The sequence below is a fragment of the Myotis daubentonii genome, chromosome 16 (assembly GCF_963259705.1).
Source record: "Myotis daubentonii chromosome 16, mMyoDau2.1, whole genome shotgun sequence".
Lineage (NCBI taxonomy): Eukaryota > Metazoa > Chordata > Mammalia > Chiroptera > Vespertilionidae > Myotis > Myotis daubentonii.
This window is the reverse complement of record NC_081855.1, coordinates 44,231,109-44,248,539: the sequence shown is the minus strand read 5'-3', so window position 1 is coordinate 44,248,539 and position 17,431 is coordinate 44,231,109. Positions and strand designations below refer to the sequence as shown.

General features: G+C 48.3%; 1 protein-coding gene and 1 long non-coding RNA gene across 2 annotated transcripts in view; both read right to left on the bottom strand.

Annotated features, from left to right (window-relative positions):
• LOC132218786 (uncharacterized) overlaps positions 1–17,431 on the bottom strand; it is a 449,343-nt gene that overhangs the window by 40,476 nt on the left and 391,436 nt on the right. The window lies entirely within an intron of this gene.
• Positions 2,585–10,694, bottom strand: CCL5 (C-C motif chemokine ligand 5). Its single transcript, XM_059670485.1, has 3 exons — positions 10,536–10,694; positions 9,049–9,160; positions 2,585–3,060 (listed from the first exon to the last, which is right to left on the bottom strand). The coding sequence occupies exons 1-3, from the start codon at positions 10,609–10,611 to the stop codon at positions 2,973–2,975; spliced, it is 276 nt and encodes a 91-aa protein (XP_059526468.1). The 5' UTR covers positions 10,612–10,694; the 3' UTR covers positions 2,585–2,972.

Genomic DNA, 17,431 nt, shown 5'->3' with positions numbered 1-17,431 from the left:
TCCTATCTAATAAAAGAGAAACATGGTAATTAGCCATACCTCCGCTACCCTTCCCATTGGCTAATCAGGGCGATATACAAATTAACTGCCAGCCAAGATGGCGCCCGGCAGCCAGGCAGCTTGAAGCGAACACGAGCCTTGCTTGCTTCAGTGACGGAGGAATCCAGTGTTCCCCGCCTGCCTCTGCTGGCCTCTGAGCTTGCAGTTTGAAACATTGTTACAAATATAGAAGCTAAACAAAACCCCAGAAACCTGCTTTCAGCCAGCGGGATCTCAGAGCTAGAGTTGAAACAGTGTTTCAATTATAGAACCCAAACAAACCAGATACCTGCTTTCAGCTGGAGCCAAGCCTCAGAGCTAAAGCTGGCCCAGAATAAAAAAAAAGGAAAAAAGGAGCGGTTGGGAGCTTCAGTCACCCGCCAGCCTGAAAACAGCCATCAGCCCCTCACCCAGGCTGGCCAGGCACCCAAGCGGTACCCCCAACCTGAAGGGTGTGTGACCAGCTGCAAACAGCCATCATCCCCTCATCCAGGCTGGCCAGGCACCGCAGTGGGGACCCCCACCCTGATCCAGGACACCCTTCAGGGCAAACCAGCTGGCACCCACCCGGGCACCAGGCCTCTGTCCTATATAGTAAAAGGGTAATATGCCTCCCGGCACCGGGATCAGCGTGACAGAGGGCAGCGCCCAAACCCCCTGATCACCCTGCGGCTCTGTGTGTGACGGGGCGGGGCCGCAACCTCCCTATCCGCCCTGCTCTGTTCATGACAGGGAAAGGCGCCCCAACCCCCTGATCAGCCCTGCTCTGTGCCTGATAGGGGGGAGCTCCCCAACCCCCTGATTGCCCTGCGGCTCTGTGTGTGACAGGGTGCGGCGCCCCAACCCCCTGATCGGCCCTGCTCTGTGTGTGACAGGGTGCAGTGCCCCAACCCCCCCCATGGGCCCTGCTCTGTGTGTGACGGAGTAGAGCCATAACCTCCCCATCGGCCCTGCCCTGAGTGTGACAGGGTACGGCACCCCAACCCCCTGATCCTCCCTGCTCTGTGTGTGACGGGGCGGTGCCCCAACTGCCCTATCGGCCCTACTCTGTGAGTGACAGGGGGGAGCTCCCCAACCCCCTGATCGGCTGTGCTCTGTGTGTGATGGGGGGAGCTTCCCAACCCCCTGATCGGCCCTGCTCTGTGCGTGACAGGGGAGAGATCCCCAACCCCCTGATGGGCCCTGCTCTGTGTGTGACGGGGGGAGCTCCCCAACCCCCTGATCAACCCTGCTCTGTGCATGACAGGGTATGGAGCCCCAACCCCCCTGATGGGCCCTGCTCTGTGAGTGACGGGTCAGCGCCCCAACCCCCTGATTGGCCCTGCTCTGTGCATGACGGGGTGGCGCCGCAACCTCCCCATCGACCCTGCCTTGAGTGTGATGGGGCGGTGCCCCAACCCCCGAATCGGCCCTACCCTGAGCGTGACTGAGGGTGGCATCGCAACCTCCCAATCCGCCCTGCTCTGTGCATGACGGGGCGGTGCCCCAACTTCCCAATTGGCCCTGCTCTGAGCCCAACCAGGGGCTGCACCTAGGGATTGGGCCTGCCCTCTGCCACCTGGGAGCAGGCCTAAGCCAGCAGGTCGTTATCTCCCGAGGGGTCTCAGACTGCGAGAGGACACAGGCCGGGCTGAGGGACCCCCCTCTGCCCCGAGTGCACAAATTTTTGTGCACCAGGCCTCTAGTATACACACACACACACACACACACACACACACACACACACACACACACGCACATATGCATATAGATAAAGCAAATATGGTAAAATGTTAACATTCAAATCTAGATGAAGGTTAATGGGTACAGTCTTGCAAATTTCTGTAGGTTTGAAGTTTTACAAATTAAGGGTTAAAAAAAAGCCTGGGCTTTGACATAAGACCTGATGGGTTTAAATGCCCCCCCTTTTTTATTTTACTTCTTTTACTTTGGGGTTTGGGCAAGTTATTTCCTTCTCTTGCCAAGGATTTTCCCAACTGTAAACATGGTTGATAATACTGCTTCCCCCAAAGGGTTGTGGGGATGAGGGATGATGAATGTAAGGGGCTGGCAATGCCCAGCACACAGTGAGCACTCAGCTATGCTCTCTATAATTACAAAGATATATATTGTCAATATATGTTCACACGAAGGGGCACATCGATGGGGAAGTTGGAGTACTCTCACGTCTTTACTCCCTCTATTTGAAAGAACTGAGGTGTTGGGATTGCCACTAAAACCTATTCCAGGAGCAAGACTGGGGATGAGGACTAGGGTAGACAAGGGTAGAAGGGGAAGGTCTGAGGAAATGGAGGTGCTGTGGCAGGGAGTGAAATAAATTTGTGGGGACTTGGGAGTGGGGATGTAGTGACTCTTGTTTCCCCCCAGGGTAGATAAGCCACTGTCCTGCCCATGCCCCTTCTCAGAGAGCTTATGCTCCCAGCCCTGCTCACTGCAAGGCCATCACCCCCAAATCTAGGGAGGACACCAGATGTGTGCACCCCTGCATGCTTAATACTCATGAGGAAGGAGGGTCCCTGAGGAAGAAATCATGCCAGGAGCCAGCTTCGAAATTGTCTTGGGAATTTTAATAGAAAGCTGATTTCTCACTTTTGCCAGTCAGCCTATCCCAGTGAGGGGCTGAGGTTGGAGCACTGGCCATGGGACATTACCATCGAAGCCCAGTTTGTCTCCCTTCTTCGCCTCCAGAGGCATGCTGACCAGAGGCATGCCGACTTCCTGATTGCAGAGCCATGCCTGAGCTGAGGCACCTGCAGCTCCAAGGCCAGAGATTTTCTGTGCACAATTCAGAGCCCCAGGAGCTCCTGGGGGCTTTGGTGGGGAGGCTTTTATAACTGCCACTATGCTGTGTAGTGCAATCAGCGTGGGAGCCGGGGATTGGGGAGAAGCAGTAAGAAAGTTGTGTAAATTCTGGGTTTAAGGCGCCTTTCATCCTAGCTCATCTCCAAAGCGTTGACAATCTCCCGCACCCATCTCTTCTCTGGATTGGCACACACCTGACGGTTCTTTCGGGTGATTAAGCTGTGGGAGAAGAGAGGAGAGAGACCTGGTCAGCCCTGGGACAGCCAGTTTTAGGAATGACATGGATTGAGGCACAAGAGATGATGAAGATACTGGGTAGGTCATTTTTGGAGCTCCGTAAGATTTTATCTGTGGCTTTTAAGGAAAGGACATATCCTTTCCTGTTGATTCAAAAGGGCTCCAGGTTAGAAGCAGAGTTGTGTGCATTGTAATTCTCTCACACACACATGCCACCTGGAGAGCAAAAGGGATACAAGCCCGAGGAGCCCAGGGTTGAACTGGTCAACCATTAGCCTTTCCTCTGTTTCGGACCCCGTACTGGGTGCTCCAGATGCAGAGAAAAAGAGGCGTTCTCTGGGAACTTGGTCATGGCTGAGCAAGAGGGAGACTGGAGGTGGTAAAACAAACCTGTCAGGGGCCTGGGCATTAGTATCTTTTCAAAGCTCCTCAGATGATTAGAATGTTTACCCAAGGTTATGAGCTCTGCTATAGAGGAAGAAGCTATAAATGTTGGACTGGATTAATAATACGAGATCCACTTACTCATTCCCTAACTATGTCCCTTGAAAGGGCCCTGAACAACATGAGTGGACCTAGAAGGTATATGCTAAGTGAAATAAGTCAGACAGAGAAGACAAATACTTTATGATTTCACTTATACATGGAATCTAAAAAAACCCCAAAGTAAATGAACTATCAGAACAGAAACAAACTCATAGGTACAGAAGACAAACTGATGGTCCCAGATGAGAGAGGGGTTGGGGGCTGGGGGACAGGTGAAGGGATTAAGAAGTATGAATTGGGGCCAGCCAGCATGGCTCAGTGGTTGAGCATCGACCAGCAGGTCATGGTCTGATTCCCGGTGAGACCATATGCTCTGGAGGCGGGCTTGTTCCCCAGTGTGGGGCGTGAGGAGGCAACTGATCAATGATTCTCTCTCATCATTGATGTTTCTATCTCTCTCGCCCTCTCGCTTGCTCTCTGAAATCAATAGAAATATATATTTTTAAAAAGAAGTATGAATTGGCAGTTACAAAATAGTCACAGGGATACAAAGTCCAGCATAGGGAATATAGTCAATTGTATTGTGATAACTACGTATAGTACCGGGTGGGGACTAGACTTACGGGGGGGGGGGGGGCGGTCGTCACTTTATAAGTTATATAAATGTCTAACCACTATGCTGTATACCTGAAACTAATATAATATTGAATGTCGATTCTAATTGAAAAATTAAAAAACCACCCCCCCTTTCAAAAAAACCCCCCATCGCCGGAACCGGTTTGGCTCAGTGGATAGAGCGTCGGCCTGCGGACTGAAAGGTCCCAGGTTCGATTCCGGTCAATGCCGGGGTCCAACCCCAGCAGGTCCAGGGGTCCCCAAAGGTGTGGACGGAGTCGGCGAAGAAGGAAGGACACGGAGGCAGAGTTCAGTTGATCAGCAGCCTAGCCAGGATCTCTAGCCCGGATCTCCAGCCAAGTTCTGGTCTGGATCTCCAGAGAGGTTCTGCTTAGGATCTCCAGCCAGGTTCGGTCCAGGTTCTCCAGGCAGGTCCAGTCACCAGGTTCTAGTCAGGCTCTCCTGCCAATCTCCGCAGTCAGGTTCAGTCCAGGATCCCCTGCCATGCTCTCTCGCCAGGCTCTGCCTCCAGGCTCTGAGGCCAGTCCCTGTCCAGGATCCTCCGGCATGCTCTCTCCAGCGAAGTTCTTCTGTCTCTAGAGAACGTTCTGTGTAGGTTCTGTGCCTAGGCTCTGTCTCTCTTGGTCCTGTCTTCCAAGCCCTGTGTTCTGAGTTCTGTGTGTTTCTGTCTTGTTACAACTGTATTTATACCAGTTGATTCAATCCTATCAATCTCTATTACAAAGGTTAGGGCGTTTCTTATCTCCATTCCAGGGAGAAAAGATTATGTAGTTTAAGCATGATTGTTCGTAGTTAAAATGATTAATTACCCGCCTGGCACTTAGTTAAAAGGTTTTATTCTCTCCCTAACTTCAGGGGAAAATCCCTACCTGGGGAAACAACCTTTCTCGGAGAGGTGACCTTGGTTAAAACACAGCGCCAAGAAGGTGAGCAAACATATTAAGAACAGTATGCCATATATGCCAGGTCCCTTGAAACAGCAAGGATGGACCGGCTCCCGGCAAATTCCCCCTTTTTTATTTTTTAAAAGCAGGCATTAAAAAGAAAAACCTGAAATGCTCTCTTATATCCATTTTAAGAGTAGGATTGGCGCTTTCCGCTATTACCCGAGTCCTGATCTATCATCCCAGGGAGAGCTTGCCAATCCTGCACTTTCCCAGGGTGGAAAGGCTGCAGTGGGGTTAAGGATAAGGCTCCTTGGGCCTACCTTCTCCCATGCCTCTACATTTACCTTTCCGGCACCTTTCCTTCCTCAGAAAAGCATGGACATACTTCTGTCTGACTGGGAGTAACCTTAATTCCTCTGCTAGCAAGCATATGTGTTAAAAGATTAATACAGAGTCTTATTTCTTTAGACTCAGTATGGCACATCTTCTTAATCTAAAGATCAATACAGAGTCTTCTTTCTTTGGACTCAGTATGGCACATCTTCTCAATCTAAGGATCAATACAGAGTCTTCTTTCTTTGGACTCAGTATGGCACATCTTCTCAATCTAAGTTCTGTACTATCCACCTTCTTACCCTACTTATCTTCTATAGGGGGGTCTGTAGCACCCTGGTGGAGTCCTATCCGTCCCGAGTGTGGGGTTCTCAATGGGGGGGGGGGGCTTACCTAAGGGAATCCTGTTCCAGGGGTTCCCAAAGGTGTGGACGGAGTCGGCGAAGACTATCCACCCTCTTCCTACGGTGGAGTCTGATCCGTCCCGAGTGTGGAGGTTCTCAATGGGGCGGCTTACCTAAGGGAATCCTGTTCCAGGGATTCCCAAAGGTGTGGACGGAGTCGGCGAAGAAGGAAGGACACGGAGGCAGAGTTCAGTTGATCAGCAGCCTAGCCAGGATCTCTAGCCAGGATCTCCAGCCAAGTTCTGGTCTGGATCTCCAGAGAGGTTCTGCTTAGGATCTCCAGCCAGGTTCGGTCCAGGTTCTCCAGGCAGGTCCAGTCACCAGGTTCTAGTCAGGCTCTCCTGCCAATCTCCGCAGTCAGGTTCAGTCCAGGATCCCCTGCCATGCTCTCTCGCCAGGCTCTGCCTCCAGGCTCTGAGGCCAGTCCCTGTCCAGGATCCTCCGGCATGCTCTCTCCAGCGAAGTTCTTCTGTCTCTAGAGAACGTTCTGTGTAGGTTCTGTGCCTAGGCTCTGTCTCTCTTGGTCCTGTCTTCCAAGCCCTGTGTTCTGAGTTCTGTGTGTTTCTGTCTTGTTACAACTGTATTTATACCAGTTGATTCAATCCTATCAATCTCTATTACAAAGGTTAGGGCGTTTCTTATCTCCATTCCAGGGAGAAAAGATTATGTAGTTTAAGCATGATTGTTCGTAGTTAAAATGATTAATTACCCGCCTGGCACTTAGTTAAAAGGTTTTATTCTCTCCCTAACTTCAGGGGAAAATCCCTACCTGGGGAAACAACCTTTCTCGGAGAGGTGACCTTGGTTAAAACACAGCGCCAAGAAGGTGAGCAAACATATTAAGAACAGTATGCCATATATGCCAGGTCCCTTGAAACAGCAAGGATGGACCGGCTCCCGGCAGGTCAAGGGCATGTATCTGGGTTGCGGGCATATCCCCAGTAGGAGATGTGCAGGAGGCAGCTGATCGATGTTTCTCTCTCATCGATGTTTCTAACTCTCTATCTCTCTCCCTTCCTCTCTGTAAAAAATCAATAAAATATATTTAAAAAAAAAACACCCATATAATTTGGCTTTAGATAACACAGTGCCTGGCACAGGGTAGAAACTCAACAAATGAATACATCTATGCATGTGTGGTGAATGAGGGAAGGACATAAACTGGAGTCTTGATTTCACCACTTACTAGTTGGATTACCTTTGGCAAATCGCTTAGGGCCTCTGAGTCTATTCGCAGATCTCCAAAATGTGGACAGAAACAATACCTACTTTGCACAGTTATTGTGAAGGTCAAATGAGATAGTATGTGGTTTTGAAAATAGCATGCATGTGCTGTTGTTGTCATTGGAATGCTGTGGGACCTCTGCTTTAGGGTGGATCAGAGCAACATGAGACCAAAGATCCTGGTACAGGGCACTGTGGCTCAGAGAGGTTGAGGACACTGAGATATTTGCAGTGTCAAAGCACTTCTATCATTTAACCGGCCACTTTGGGGCTAGCCCTGCCAACTTGGACCTTTCTTGTTTTGGCTTCTCCTTCAGGATGTTTTCAGATAAAAATGAAGGCTTAGGTTGTCTGGTGAGAATGAGGGTTTCTTGGCCCCATTCCATGCTCTGTCATGGGTAGTCTTTGCTCTCAGGGAAGCTGCTTCCCTGTTCTGAGCCTCACTCAGAGCCCCGTGACCATCTCTCTCCCACCCTAGCAGGCAGAGAAGAGAAAGGGAGCAGAAGCCATATTCTGGGTTCTTGCACCTCCTAGTGTTTATTTTCTTATTTGGGGTGGTAAGACAGCTTCAGACCCAGACCCTGCTCTTGTTAAGCTGGGTGGCACACAGGAAATCCTGCTGGTTTACCATCATCTGCTCTCCTCTGCCCCCTTGGCCTGTGGCCAGGAAATCAAAAGGTCAGGAAACCAACATTTGGGGTCAGGGTTGCTCAGGCCCCCATTTCCTTCTCCTCCCTGTAGAATGGGACACTGGAGAATAGTCCCTTCTCGCCAAGACTTCTGTCCCTCCCCCCCATATTGGGGATGCTCCACTTGCCTGACTTCCCACCTACCTCTTTTTTTTTTTTTATTGCTTAAAGTATTACAAAGAGTATTACATATGTCTCCTTTTTCCCCCCCGCCCTTGACAATCCCCTGGCCTCCCCTACCCCCCAGTATCTTATGTCCATTGGTTATGCTTATATGCATGCATACAAGTCCTTTGGTTGATCTCTTACCCACCCCCCTCCTGCCCTCCCACCCTCCCCGGCCTTCCTGCTGTAGTTTGACAGTCTGTTCGAGGCAGCTCTGCCTCTGTATCTATTTTTGTTCATAAGTTTATAATGGTCTTTATTATCCAGAAATGAGTGAGATCATGTGGTATTTTTCCTTCATTGACTGACTTATTTCACTTAGCATAATGCTCTCCAGTTCTATCCATGCTGTTGCAAATGGTAAGAGTTCCTTCTTTTTTATAGCAGCATAGTATTCCATCGTGTAGATGTACCACAGTTTTCTAATCCATTCATCTACAGATGGGCACTTAGGCTGTTTCCAGATCTTAGCTATCCCACCTACCTCTTTTCCTGCTCTGTCTCATGGGAGCCTCCACCCTCACCTGTCCCTTGAGAATTACTCAAAGTTGCTGCCTTTCTTTTCTGTGTGCTCTCCCAAGTCTCTGGCCCTGGGTCTAGATAATGCATGTAAGACATTTGACACACAGTAGGCACTTCCTAGGTAGTAGGGATTATTTGATTTTTTCAAATGCATTAGCTTTCAGATTTAAAGAAGAATCTCATTTTATTATTTCTCCACCAATCAATCAAGTTGTGTGTGTTTTTTGCACAAGTGACTGCAACTAGGACCCTGACTTCTGACCTCTCCTTAGTTCCTCTGGGGTGGATTTGATAGGTTGTGGGTATAGGCAACTGTGAAGTTCTTAACGGGAAAGTGATGACCAAATTGATCTCCATACAAGATCATTGCAGATGATGTTCAAGTAAAAGTCACAACTGTAAAGATCAGAGACCTAACCTAGTACATCAGAGTGGGGAAGATCCTCCAAGATCACCCTGTCTGATCCTTTTCATGATAGCTGGGGAATCTGAAGCTGGAGTTGGAGGAGCCGTGCTATTTGAGCAGCTAGAGGATGGGCCCCAGTGGATGGGGCATCCTCTAGAGGGCTCCTAGGGGGATAGGCTCTGCACCCCGCTGGAGGGTCCCATGGGACTGAGACTCACACGACTGCCGGCATGGAGCACTTGCTGCTGGTGTAGAAATACTCCCGGAGGTGGGCACGGGGCAGTGGGCGCGAGATGTAGGCAAAGCAGCAGGGTGTGGTGTCCGAGGCATCTGGGAGAAGGAAGGAAGAGACCCTTGTATTCATTGCCAGTGCACTGGGTACTTTATATGATTTATCTTAAATAGACTATTTTCATCCTTTGGCTAAAACTGAGGCTCAGAGAGGTAAAGTCACTTTGCCATTGACACACAGTGACAGAGTGGAATTCCAACAGAGGACTGAGAGGATCTCCCCAATCCCTCACCCAATTCTTGTGCCTCGCTTGTACCCTTCTCTCTGCACCATCACCCTCATGCCTTTGGCTCTCAGTACATGCTGGGCCTCTTCCTAACTTGTATTGTGCCCTCTGGCCTTATCTTGTCCTCCTGGGATCCTCAGTGGATTCAGAACTTGGTTTCTTTGAGACCTAGGGTGGGCTGGGGAGAGGCTTCCAAAACTCAGACTGGAGGTGCATGGTGGATGGTAGGAGCCGTGGCTGAGGCATAGTAAGAAGGGCCGTATCAGAGAAGGAGGACTTTTTGTTGGTCAATTAATTCAGAATGATCCTAGGAAATGTCAGTTGCCATTTCCCAGCAGAGTAGGAGTGTTTAAGAGCCAAATAGAACTGAGTTTGAATACCAGATTCCCTACTTCCTAGCTGTGTGAACCTGGCAAATTACTTAACCTCTCTGGGCCTCCCTCTGTTTCCCCATCTGTAAGTCAAGGACAGCTACTGAAAGAATAGTTGTGAGCCTGGCCGGTGTGGCTCAGTGGTTGAGCATCAACCTATGAATCAGGAGTTCATGATTCAATTCCTGGTCAGGGCACATGCCTGGGTTGTGGGTTCAATTCCCAGTGTGGGGTGTACAGGAGGCAGCTGATCAATTATTCTCTCTCATCATGATGTTTCTATCTCCTTCTCCCTTCCTCTCTGAAATCAATAAAAATATGTTTTTTTAAAAAGAATAGTTGTATTAAATAAGATGATATATGTAAAGCAATCAGCATAATACTTGACAAATAGTAGGTATTTAATTAGCTTTCATTATCCTTTCTCAAGCCCCATTTTATCCCTCTATGAAATGGGGGGAAATATGACTGTCCCAGGAGGGTTTTAGTTACTTGCTTATAAGTTTCTTAGAAACCTTGCTGGTGTTAGGCAGGCATGAGTCATGTTTTTAGGTCAGCTTGAGCTGCCCCTTCCTACTAATAACCCCAGCATCAGTCCACGCTCAGTGAGTGCCTGCAAGCTTGGGGTGTAGACGCTGAAAACACAGAAAAGTTAATCAGAGGGTCCTTGCCATAAAGTGGCTCAGAGATCCATCAGGGGCCACTGGGCATCAGAGAAAAGCAATAAGTAAGAATGAAAATCATAGGGTCCAGACAGTATATGCAAGGTCTGGGCTAGCCTGAGGGCTGACTCAGGTGGTCAGGACTGGGACTTACATGGGGAGGCCAATGCAGGAGCACAGAAGGCGGCTGCGGCGAGGAGGACAGCGAAGGCAGCTGCGGAGACCTTCATGGTACCTGTGGGTAGAGGCTGTGGGAGATCCTGTGCTGTCTTAGGATCCTTTGCAGGGATTCTCTGCAGCTCAGGCTGGCCCTTTATAGCAAGTCAGGCCAGTAGAGGGGGCGCCCCCAAGGGGAGTTTCCAAAATAGTAGTCAGGCATTGGCTGACATCATACGTGAAATTGCATTAAACAGAAAAGAAAACTGAAATAGCCTCCGGAAATTTGAGGCTGTCTTGCTTTTACTCTCCTTTCCCGTTTCTGTCTTCCTTTCCTTCTCCCTCTTTTCCCCTTCCTCCTCCCCCTTCCCCCTCTCTTCCTCTCCTCACCAACCTCAGATCCAAGGTGAGCTCATTGAGTTTCCCCTTTGCCCTCAGGCAGGGCTAGCACAAGTGCTGGTGATAGAAAACCTCTTCCTTTGCTGGATCCTCAGCTTCACCTTCCAGGGCTGGGCTCCCCCCCAGAGGTCAGTCAGGAGGCTGATTCCCTAAGGGCAGGAGGAGGGGTGGCTAGGACAGGGATCTGAAACAACTGGGTGTTTATTTGGTTGCTTTCAAAGGTCTGTATCTTCACTCTCATCCTTGGAGGGATGTTATTTATGATATGAGGTGTTTTATTGAGAAGGGGAGGGTCCTCTGACATGTAGTCCCGGAGGATGGTGATTGAGGCAGTGGATCAGAACTGGGCATTGGAGACCTTTTCACCAGATATGAGTTGGAGTGGGTAATGGCTGCAAGGGTCACCCCCATTTACTTGTTGAGTTATTCTTAGGAATTTGCTTAATGTCTTTAAGCTTACAAGCTTGTTAAGGAGAAAGAGAGAGAGAGAGAGAGAGAGAGAGAGAGAGAGAGAGACTTCAATTATTAGCCATTAACTGAAGGCTTATTCTTTGCTAGCCACTATTCTAAGGGCTTCGCATGTGTCAACTCATTTACTATTATTATCCTCATGTTCCCATTTTTCAGATGAGGATCAGTAAATACTGGGGTCCCATCTCATTTCTTTTAAAAATATATTTTTATTGATTTCAGAGAGGAAGGGAGAGGGACAGAGAGATAGAAACATCAATGATGAGACAGAGAACCATTGATCGGCTGCCTCCTGCACACCCCACACTGGGGATGGAGCCTGAAACCCAGGCATGTGCCCTGACCGTGAATCAAACCTGGACCTCCTGGTTTATAGGTTGATGCTCAACCACAGAGCCATGTCGGCTGGGCCTCATCCATTTTTTGTCCCTACAGACAGCTGCAAAGGGATTTAGGGATCATTTTGTTCATATTCTTCCATTGCAGAGGAGGGAACTGAGGCCCAGAGAGTGGAAGTGACCTGCTAAAGAACACACAGCAAATGAAAGATGGGATCAGAACCTGGGCGTCTTAGCTCCCGCTTCAGTGCTCTATCTGCCAAATACGGCTCGCCATTAAAAGGTTCATGTTGGGGCCCTAGCTGGTTTGGCTCAGCGGATAGAGCATCGGCCTGCGGACTCAAGGGTCCCAGGCTCGATTCCAGTCAAGGGCATGTACCTTGGTTGTGGGCATATCCCCAGTGGGGAGTGTGCAGGAGGCAGCTGATCGAGGATTCTCTCTCTCATCGATGTTTCTGGCTCTCTATCCCTCTCTCTTCCTCTCTGTAAAAAATCAATAAAATATATTTTTAAAAAAAGGTTCATGTTCGGGACATTCTTGAACTGAATCCATGTGGTGGTCTTGATTAGAGCCAGGGTTCTAACCCATTCCAAAGAACTGGTTACAGTAAATCGTCATCAATTCCTATTTGGATAATTCAGAATTAGTGACAAGTTGGCCTGAGCTGGTTTGAAGTTGACCTCTAAATGATCTAAGCAAAAAGTGTCCATTGATAGTAACAAAAGCAAGCAAATTCTAAAAAAAAAAAAAAAGTAACTTAAAAAAGGTGTAATGTTATACCAAGAACACTTTCTTGCTAGCCACTGTCATATAGATAGTGGCAGCTGAGGGTGACTGAATCACCCAGAAAGAAAAGACCTTGTGTTCTTCCTTCCTCACAAGGACTTTGGGCAAGGTTCTTACTAGTCTCAATTTGCAGAAGTGGAAACTACCCCTCAGATGTGGTTATTAAGGTCCTTAAGGTCACACAGCTAAAATGGTGTTTCTGATGACCAGGCATAAGCTCTTTCCACTGACTCACATCAGTCGGGCATTAACAGTGATTATGTCCATTTTAGGTGCCAGGTACTGTTCTAAACTTGTCACAAGGATGCTCTCATTCCTTCCTCATTAAGCAATTAACAGTAGAAACGCAATTTTGGAAGACATGGCCATCTCGTTTAAAGAAATAAATTGCACACACTTCAGAAACATTCATCCATCCAAAGAATAACGTTCTGCTTGTTTATTTTTTTATTGATTTCAGAGAGGAAGGGAAAAGGAGAGAGAGTGATAGAAATATCAATGATGAGAGAGAATCATTGATCAGCTGCCTCCTGCATGCCCCCCCTCCCCCCCAGGGATTGAGCCCCACAACCCGGTCATGTGCTCTGACTGGGAATTTAACCATGACCTCCCAGTTCATATGTCTACCCTCAATCACTGAGCCACACTGGCCGGGCATGCCTGTTGTAATTGTTCCCTTCACAAAGCCCCCTTAGTTCCCAAATACGTGGGAGGCTGTGTGGTGGGCTGGTTAAGAGCAGGGGCTTTGGTGTTTCTCCCATTTACTAACCACGTGGCCTTGGGCAAGTTACTTAATCTCTCTGGCCTCAGTTTCCTCATTTATAAATTGGGGATAATAATAATGACAACTCAGCCCCAATAAACACACTCATGCTTGTAAGCTTTTAGTACAATGCCTGATGCATGTTAAGTACTTAATAATATTAGCTATTATTATCATGTTATTATTGACAGTAAGAAAATGTCAGCTCCTTGAAGGATATTCTATACTTTAGGCTTTTCAGTAATCTAGATAAGACCCCAATTAATAGTTATGAGTGACCTCTAATTTATTTTTAAGTGACCTTTATTTGTGTTTAATCCAAGGGGTCAGTTGAGGCTTAGGGAGGTTAAGTGACTTGCTTAAGGTCCCATAGCCTAAAGTGGTAGATGGAACTCAACATTGAACCCAAGTTTGGGTTCATGGACTTTCTATCACACTGCATTTTTTTAGAGAAAGCTTAAAAATTTTGCTAAGGTTCAGTTTTCCATGTGAGCTCCATTTCTGTTTCCTTTCTTTGATCTTAGTTTCTCTCTTTAAGTAAGAAAGGAAAGTTTTTTCCTGGATACCAAATATGCTGAGTTAGAACACGAGCTGAGGAGGAGGTGAAGGAAGCAACCCACAGATGAACCAATATGATCCTTATCCGTGTGTGTGTGTGCGTGTGCGTGTGCGTGTGTGTGTGTGTGTGTGTGTGTGTGTAAGTAAGTGGGAGAGAGAATAGGGGTAAGATAGGGTGGTGGGGTTGTTGAGCAGAAATAGGCAATGGGTACATACATCAGGAGTATTCTTCTTCCCTTTTGGTGGCTCCAATGGATTTGGGGGGCAGGGGCACTCACTTTCTCCTGTGCCAAGTTCTCTGGCTCTAAGGTACTAATTCCATGAGGAAATCAAGGAGCCTGTGTAAATTTACCATGTGGTACCTGGTACAGGGTCGGTGTTCAGTGAATGACAACTATCGTTATAATTCACCCAGCATTTTATGATCCTGAAAACTAGGAACCTGCCCAGCCAGTGTGCTTGGTCTAGGGCACTCATTCATTTCTTATTCTCTCCACTAAGTTTCTTCATCTGTAAAGTGAGAGATTGCTTCCAAGCTGTTTTGGGTAATGGAGTCCTTTAAGAAACTGAGAAAGGTTGTGAATACTTCCCACAAATATGTGGAAACATACACAGACACAGGTATAATTTTTCATGTAAGAGATTCATAGACCCTGCAGGCTCATTGATGGCTTTCTTGAGTTCAGAGGGCCGGTTCGCACCCACCTTCTTACCTCTTGCACCCCTTTTCCCAGCATATTCCTCACTAAAGCCAGACAGCAAAGCAATTACTCCAGCCTCGGGCAGCCCCTCCCCTTCTCTCCTGGCCCAGCCTTCCCTTTTCCTCTTTCATTCACTCTTCCTAAGCTAAGCTGGCTGCCTGCCCAGCCTCCCACAGTGACATCAGGAAACCAGAACCTGCAGGGAAAGTGAAACCTCATTCCAACTGGATTCCAAAGCTTTGCTCAGAATTGGAGTTCCCCCTACGACTGACTGTATGGGAGGAGCTTTGGGCCTTTTGGCTACTAAAAAAAAAAAAAAAAAAAAAAAAAAAAAAAGCCCAAAGCGTGGAAAGTCCCTCCATCCTCTACAGTCCCATTCTGGGCCCCAAGAGAAAAAACGTGAGGCAAGGTCATTTCTTCCCAGTGGGCCTTTTCCCCAGCTGCACATCGGAGAGCTGCTCCCAGTGCCCCTTTTTCACTATGGTTCACAAGTGTAAATATTTCTCACTTGAGCCAGTGACCGGTGGTCTCACCCTTGTTTCTATGGGCCCTGCTTGGGTCGGTGCTCCGTTAGTGCTGTTGGAGGATCTGCAGGAGGCAGCAGTGTGGAGGTGTAAGCCAGCCGAGGCCTCCCAGTGGGCTCTGGGGACTTGCCCAGCTGGAGACAGGATTCAACCCCCTATCCAGGATGCTGCCACCTGCCCTAGCCTTTTGGTCCGGCTCTGGCTTATTCCTCTGTTAGTCTATCTGGTACCTTCCCTCACCTCCCCATCTCCTCATGTGCATTCACTAGGTTGGAGGTACTAACCATGGCAACTGTTTTCGTCCATCCAACCACATGCAGGCTCGGGGAGGGGGCGTGCAGCTTAGCCTCCCCAGTCTTCTCACCTTCACCACACGGGACAGTGGCTGTGCACGTCTGCTTGTTTTCCTATAGCTGGTGACCACATGTGGCGTGTTTGTTGATGTGCTCACTGGGTTACCGGAGGGGCCCACCGCAAGGTGCCTTGGGGGGCTGGGCAGGCCTGGGAGTGAGGCCCAGGGGGAAGCATCAGTTCTTCCAAAGTTGCGGGGTGACAGATGATTTCAGGTCCTACTCCTTTCTCCTCACCCTTTGGAATCTGATCTTTGTTTCTGTTTTCCTCTGTATGCCTGTCAGAAGGTCCCCCTTTCTCTGTGCAGCCTCCCTTCCGCAGTCCCCAGCTCCTGGGAGAAAGCCTGTGCAGAGGGACAGACTTGGGGTTGAAATCAGACAGATCGCTGACTCTCTGTTTGTCTGTGGACAAGTTACTAACTATTCTGCACCTTGATTTCCTTTCTGGAAATGGGGCCAAGATTACTTTGCTCCTAGGACACCTCAGAGAATTAAATGGGGCCATTAGTAAACTATGCAGCACCCTGCCTGGTACAAGAAGCTGCTGGGAAAACAATTCCTTCCCTTCCTTTCCCCAAATGTCCAGTCTCCAGCATTTCCTCCCTCCGTGTCGTCCCCCTCCCAGTGGAGGTGTCAGCTCAGCTCAGTGTTAGAAGACGTGGGGGCAGGCGAGGGGGAGGCTGACAATGACTTTTCATTAGCTGTTAGGCACCATGTTAGACACTCTAGGCCAGTGATGGGGAACCTTTTGAGCTCAGTGTGTCAGCATTTTGAAAAACCCTAACTTAACTCTGGTGCCATGTCACATATAGAAATTTTTTGATATTTGCAACCATAGTAAAACAAATATTTATATTTTTGATATTTATTTTATATATTTAAATGCCATTTAACAAAGAAAAATCAACCAAAAAAATGAGTTTGCATGTCACCTCTGACACACGTGTCATAGGTTCGCCATCAATGCTCTAGGCATTACTTCTCTTATTAGGAAGAAAACTCACAGGAAACGGTGATGACTCAGGCCTGTCCTGAGCTCTTCCGCCCTCTGGGCAGCAAACTTCAGAGACTTGGCCCCGTGTCCTGTCCTTCACTGTATTTCTCTGTCTCTGAGCATGGCCGTGAAGTGAGATGTGGTCCTTTCTTTCTTCTGGCTGTCCTTGCAGGCCAGCACACAAACCCTTTTTCAAAGAGTTTCACAGACATCCCTGGCCGGTAGCTCAGTTGGTTAGAGCATTGTCCTGATATGCCAAGGTTGAGGGTACGACCGCCAGTCAGGGCACATACAATAATCAACCAATGAATGCACAAATAAGTGGAAAACAAATCACTCTCTCTTCCCTTTTCTCTCTCTCTAAAATTAATAAATAAAAATTGAAAAAGTTTCACAGACAGGCTCACAAAGGAAGTGACAAGTTTCAGAATCACAGGATTCTTGTGGTTGTGCTCTGGATTCTGACCCTTTTCTGAGCTAGTCTTGGGAAACTCCTTGGCTTCCTGTCCATTGCATACATTCTTGGGGATGGGGTTCCTAGTATTTTGCTTCTCCTATGCTGGGTCCCCTACCCCCCTTCACCTGTCTCCCTCAGCATTTAGGCCTGCAGAGCATTTGGGAGGTCACCTTAGGGAATTTCCTCAAAATGGGATTTGGAAATTCTATGTCTTAGTCATGTCTTTAAAAAAAAAAGATGTTTTTATTGATTTTTCAGAGAGAAGAAGGGAGAGGGAGAGAGGTATAGAAACATCGATGATAACAAAGAATCATTGATAGGCTGCCTCCTGCAAGCCCCCTACTGGGGTTCAAGCCCAAAACCCGGGCATGTGCTCTCCAGGAATGGAACCATGACCTCCTGGTTCATGGATCCACGCTCAACCACTGAGCAACACTGGCCAGGCATTAGTCATTTCTTATAGAGACAGCTTTAGGCAGTGAAAAGAGCAAGGGATTGGGAATTTGGAGGCCTGAGTTCTAGTCCAAGTTCAGCTCCAAATATAGTTGTGGG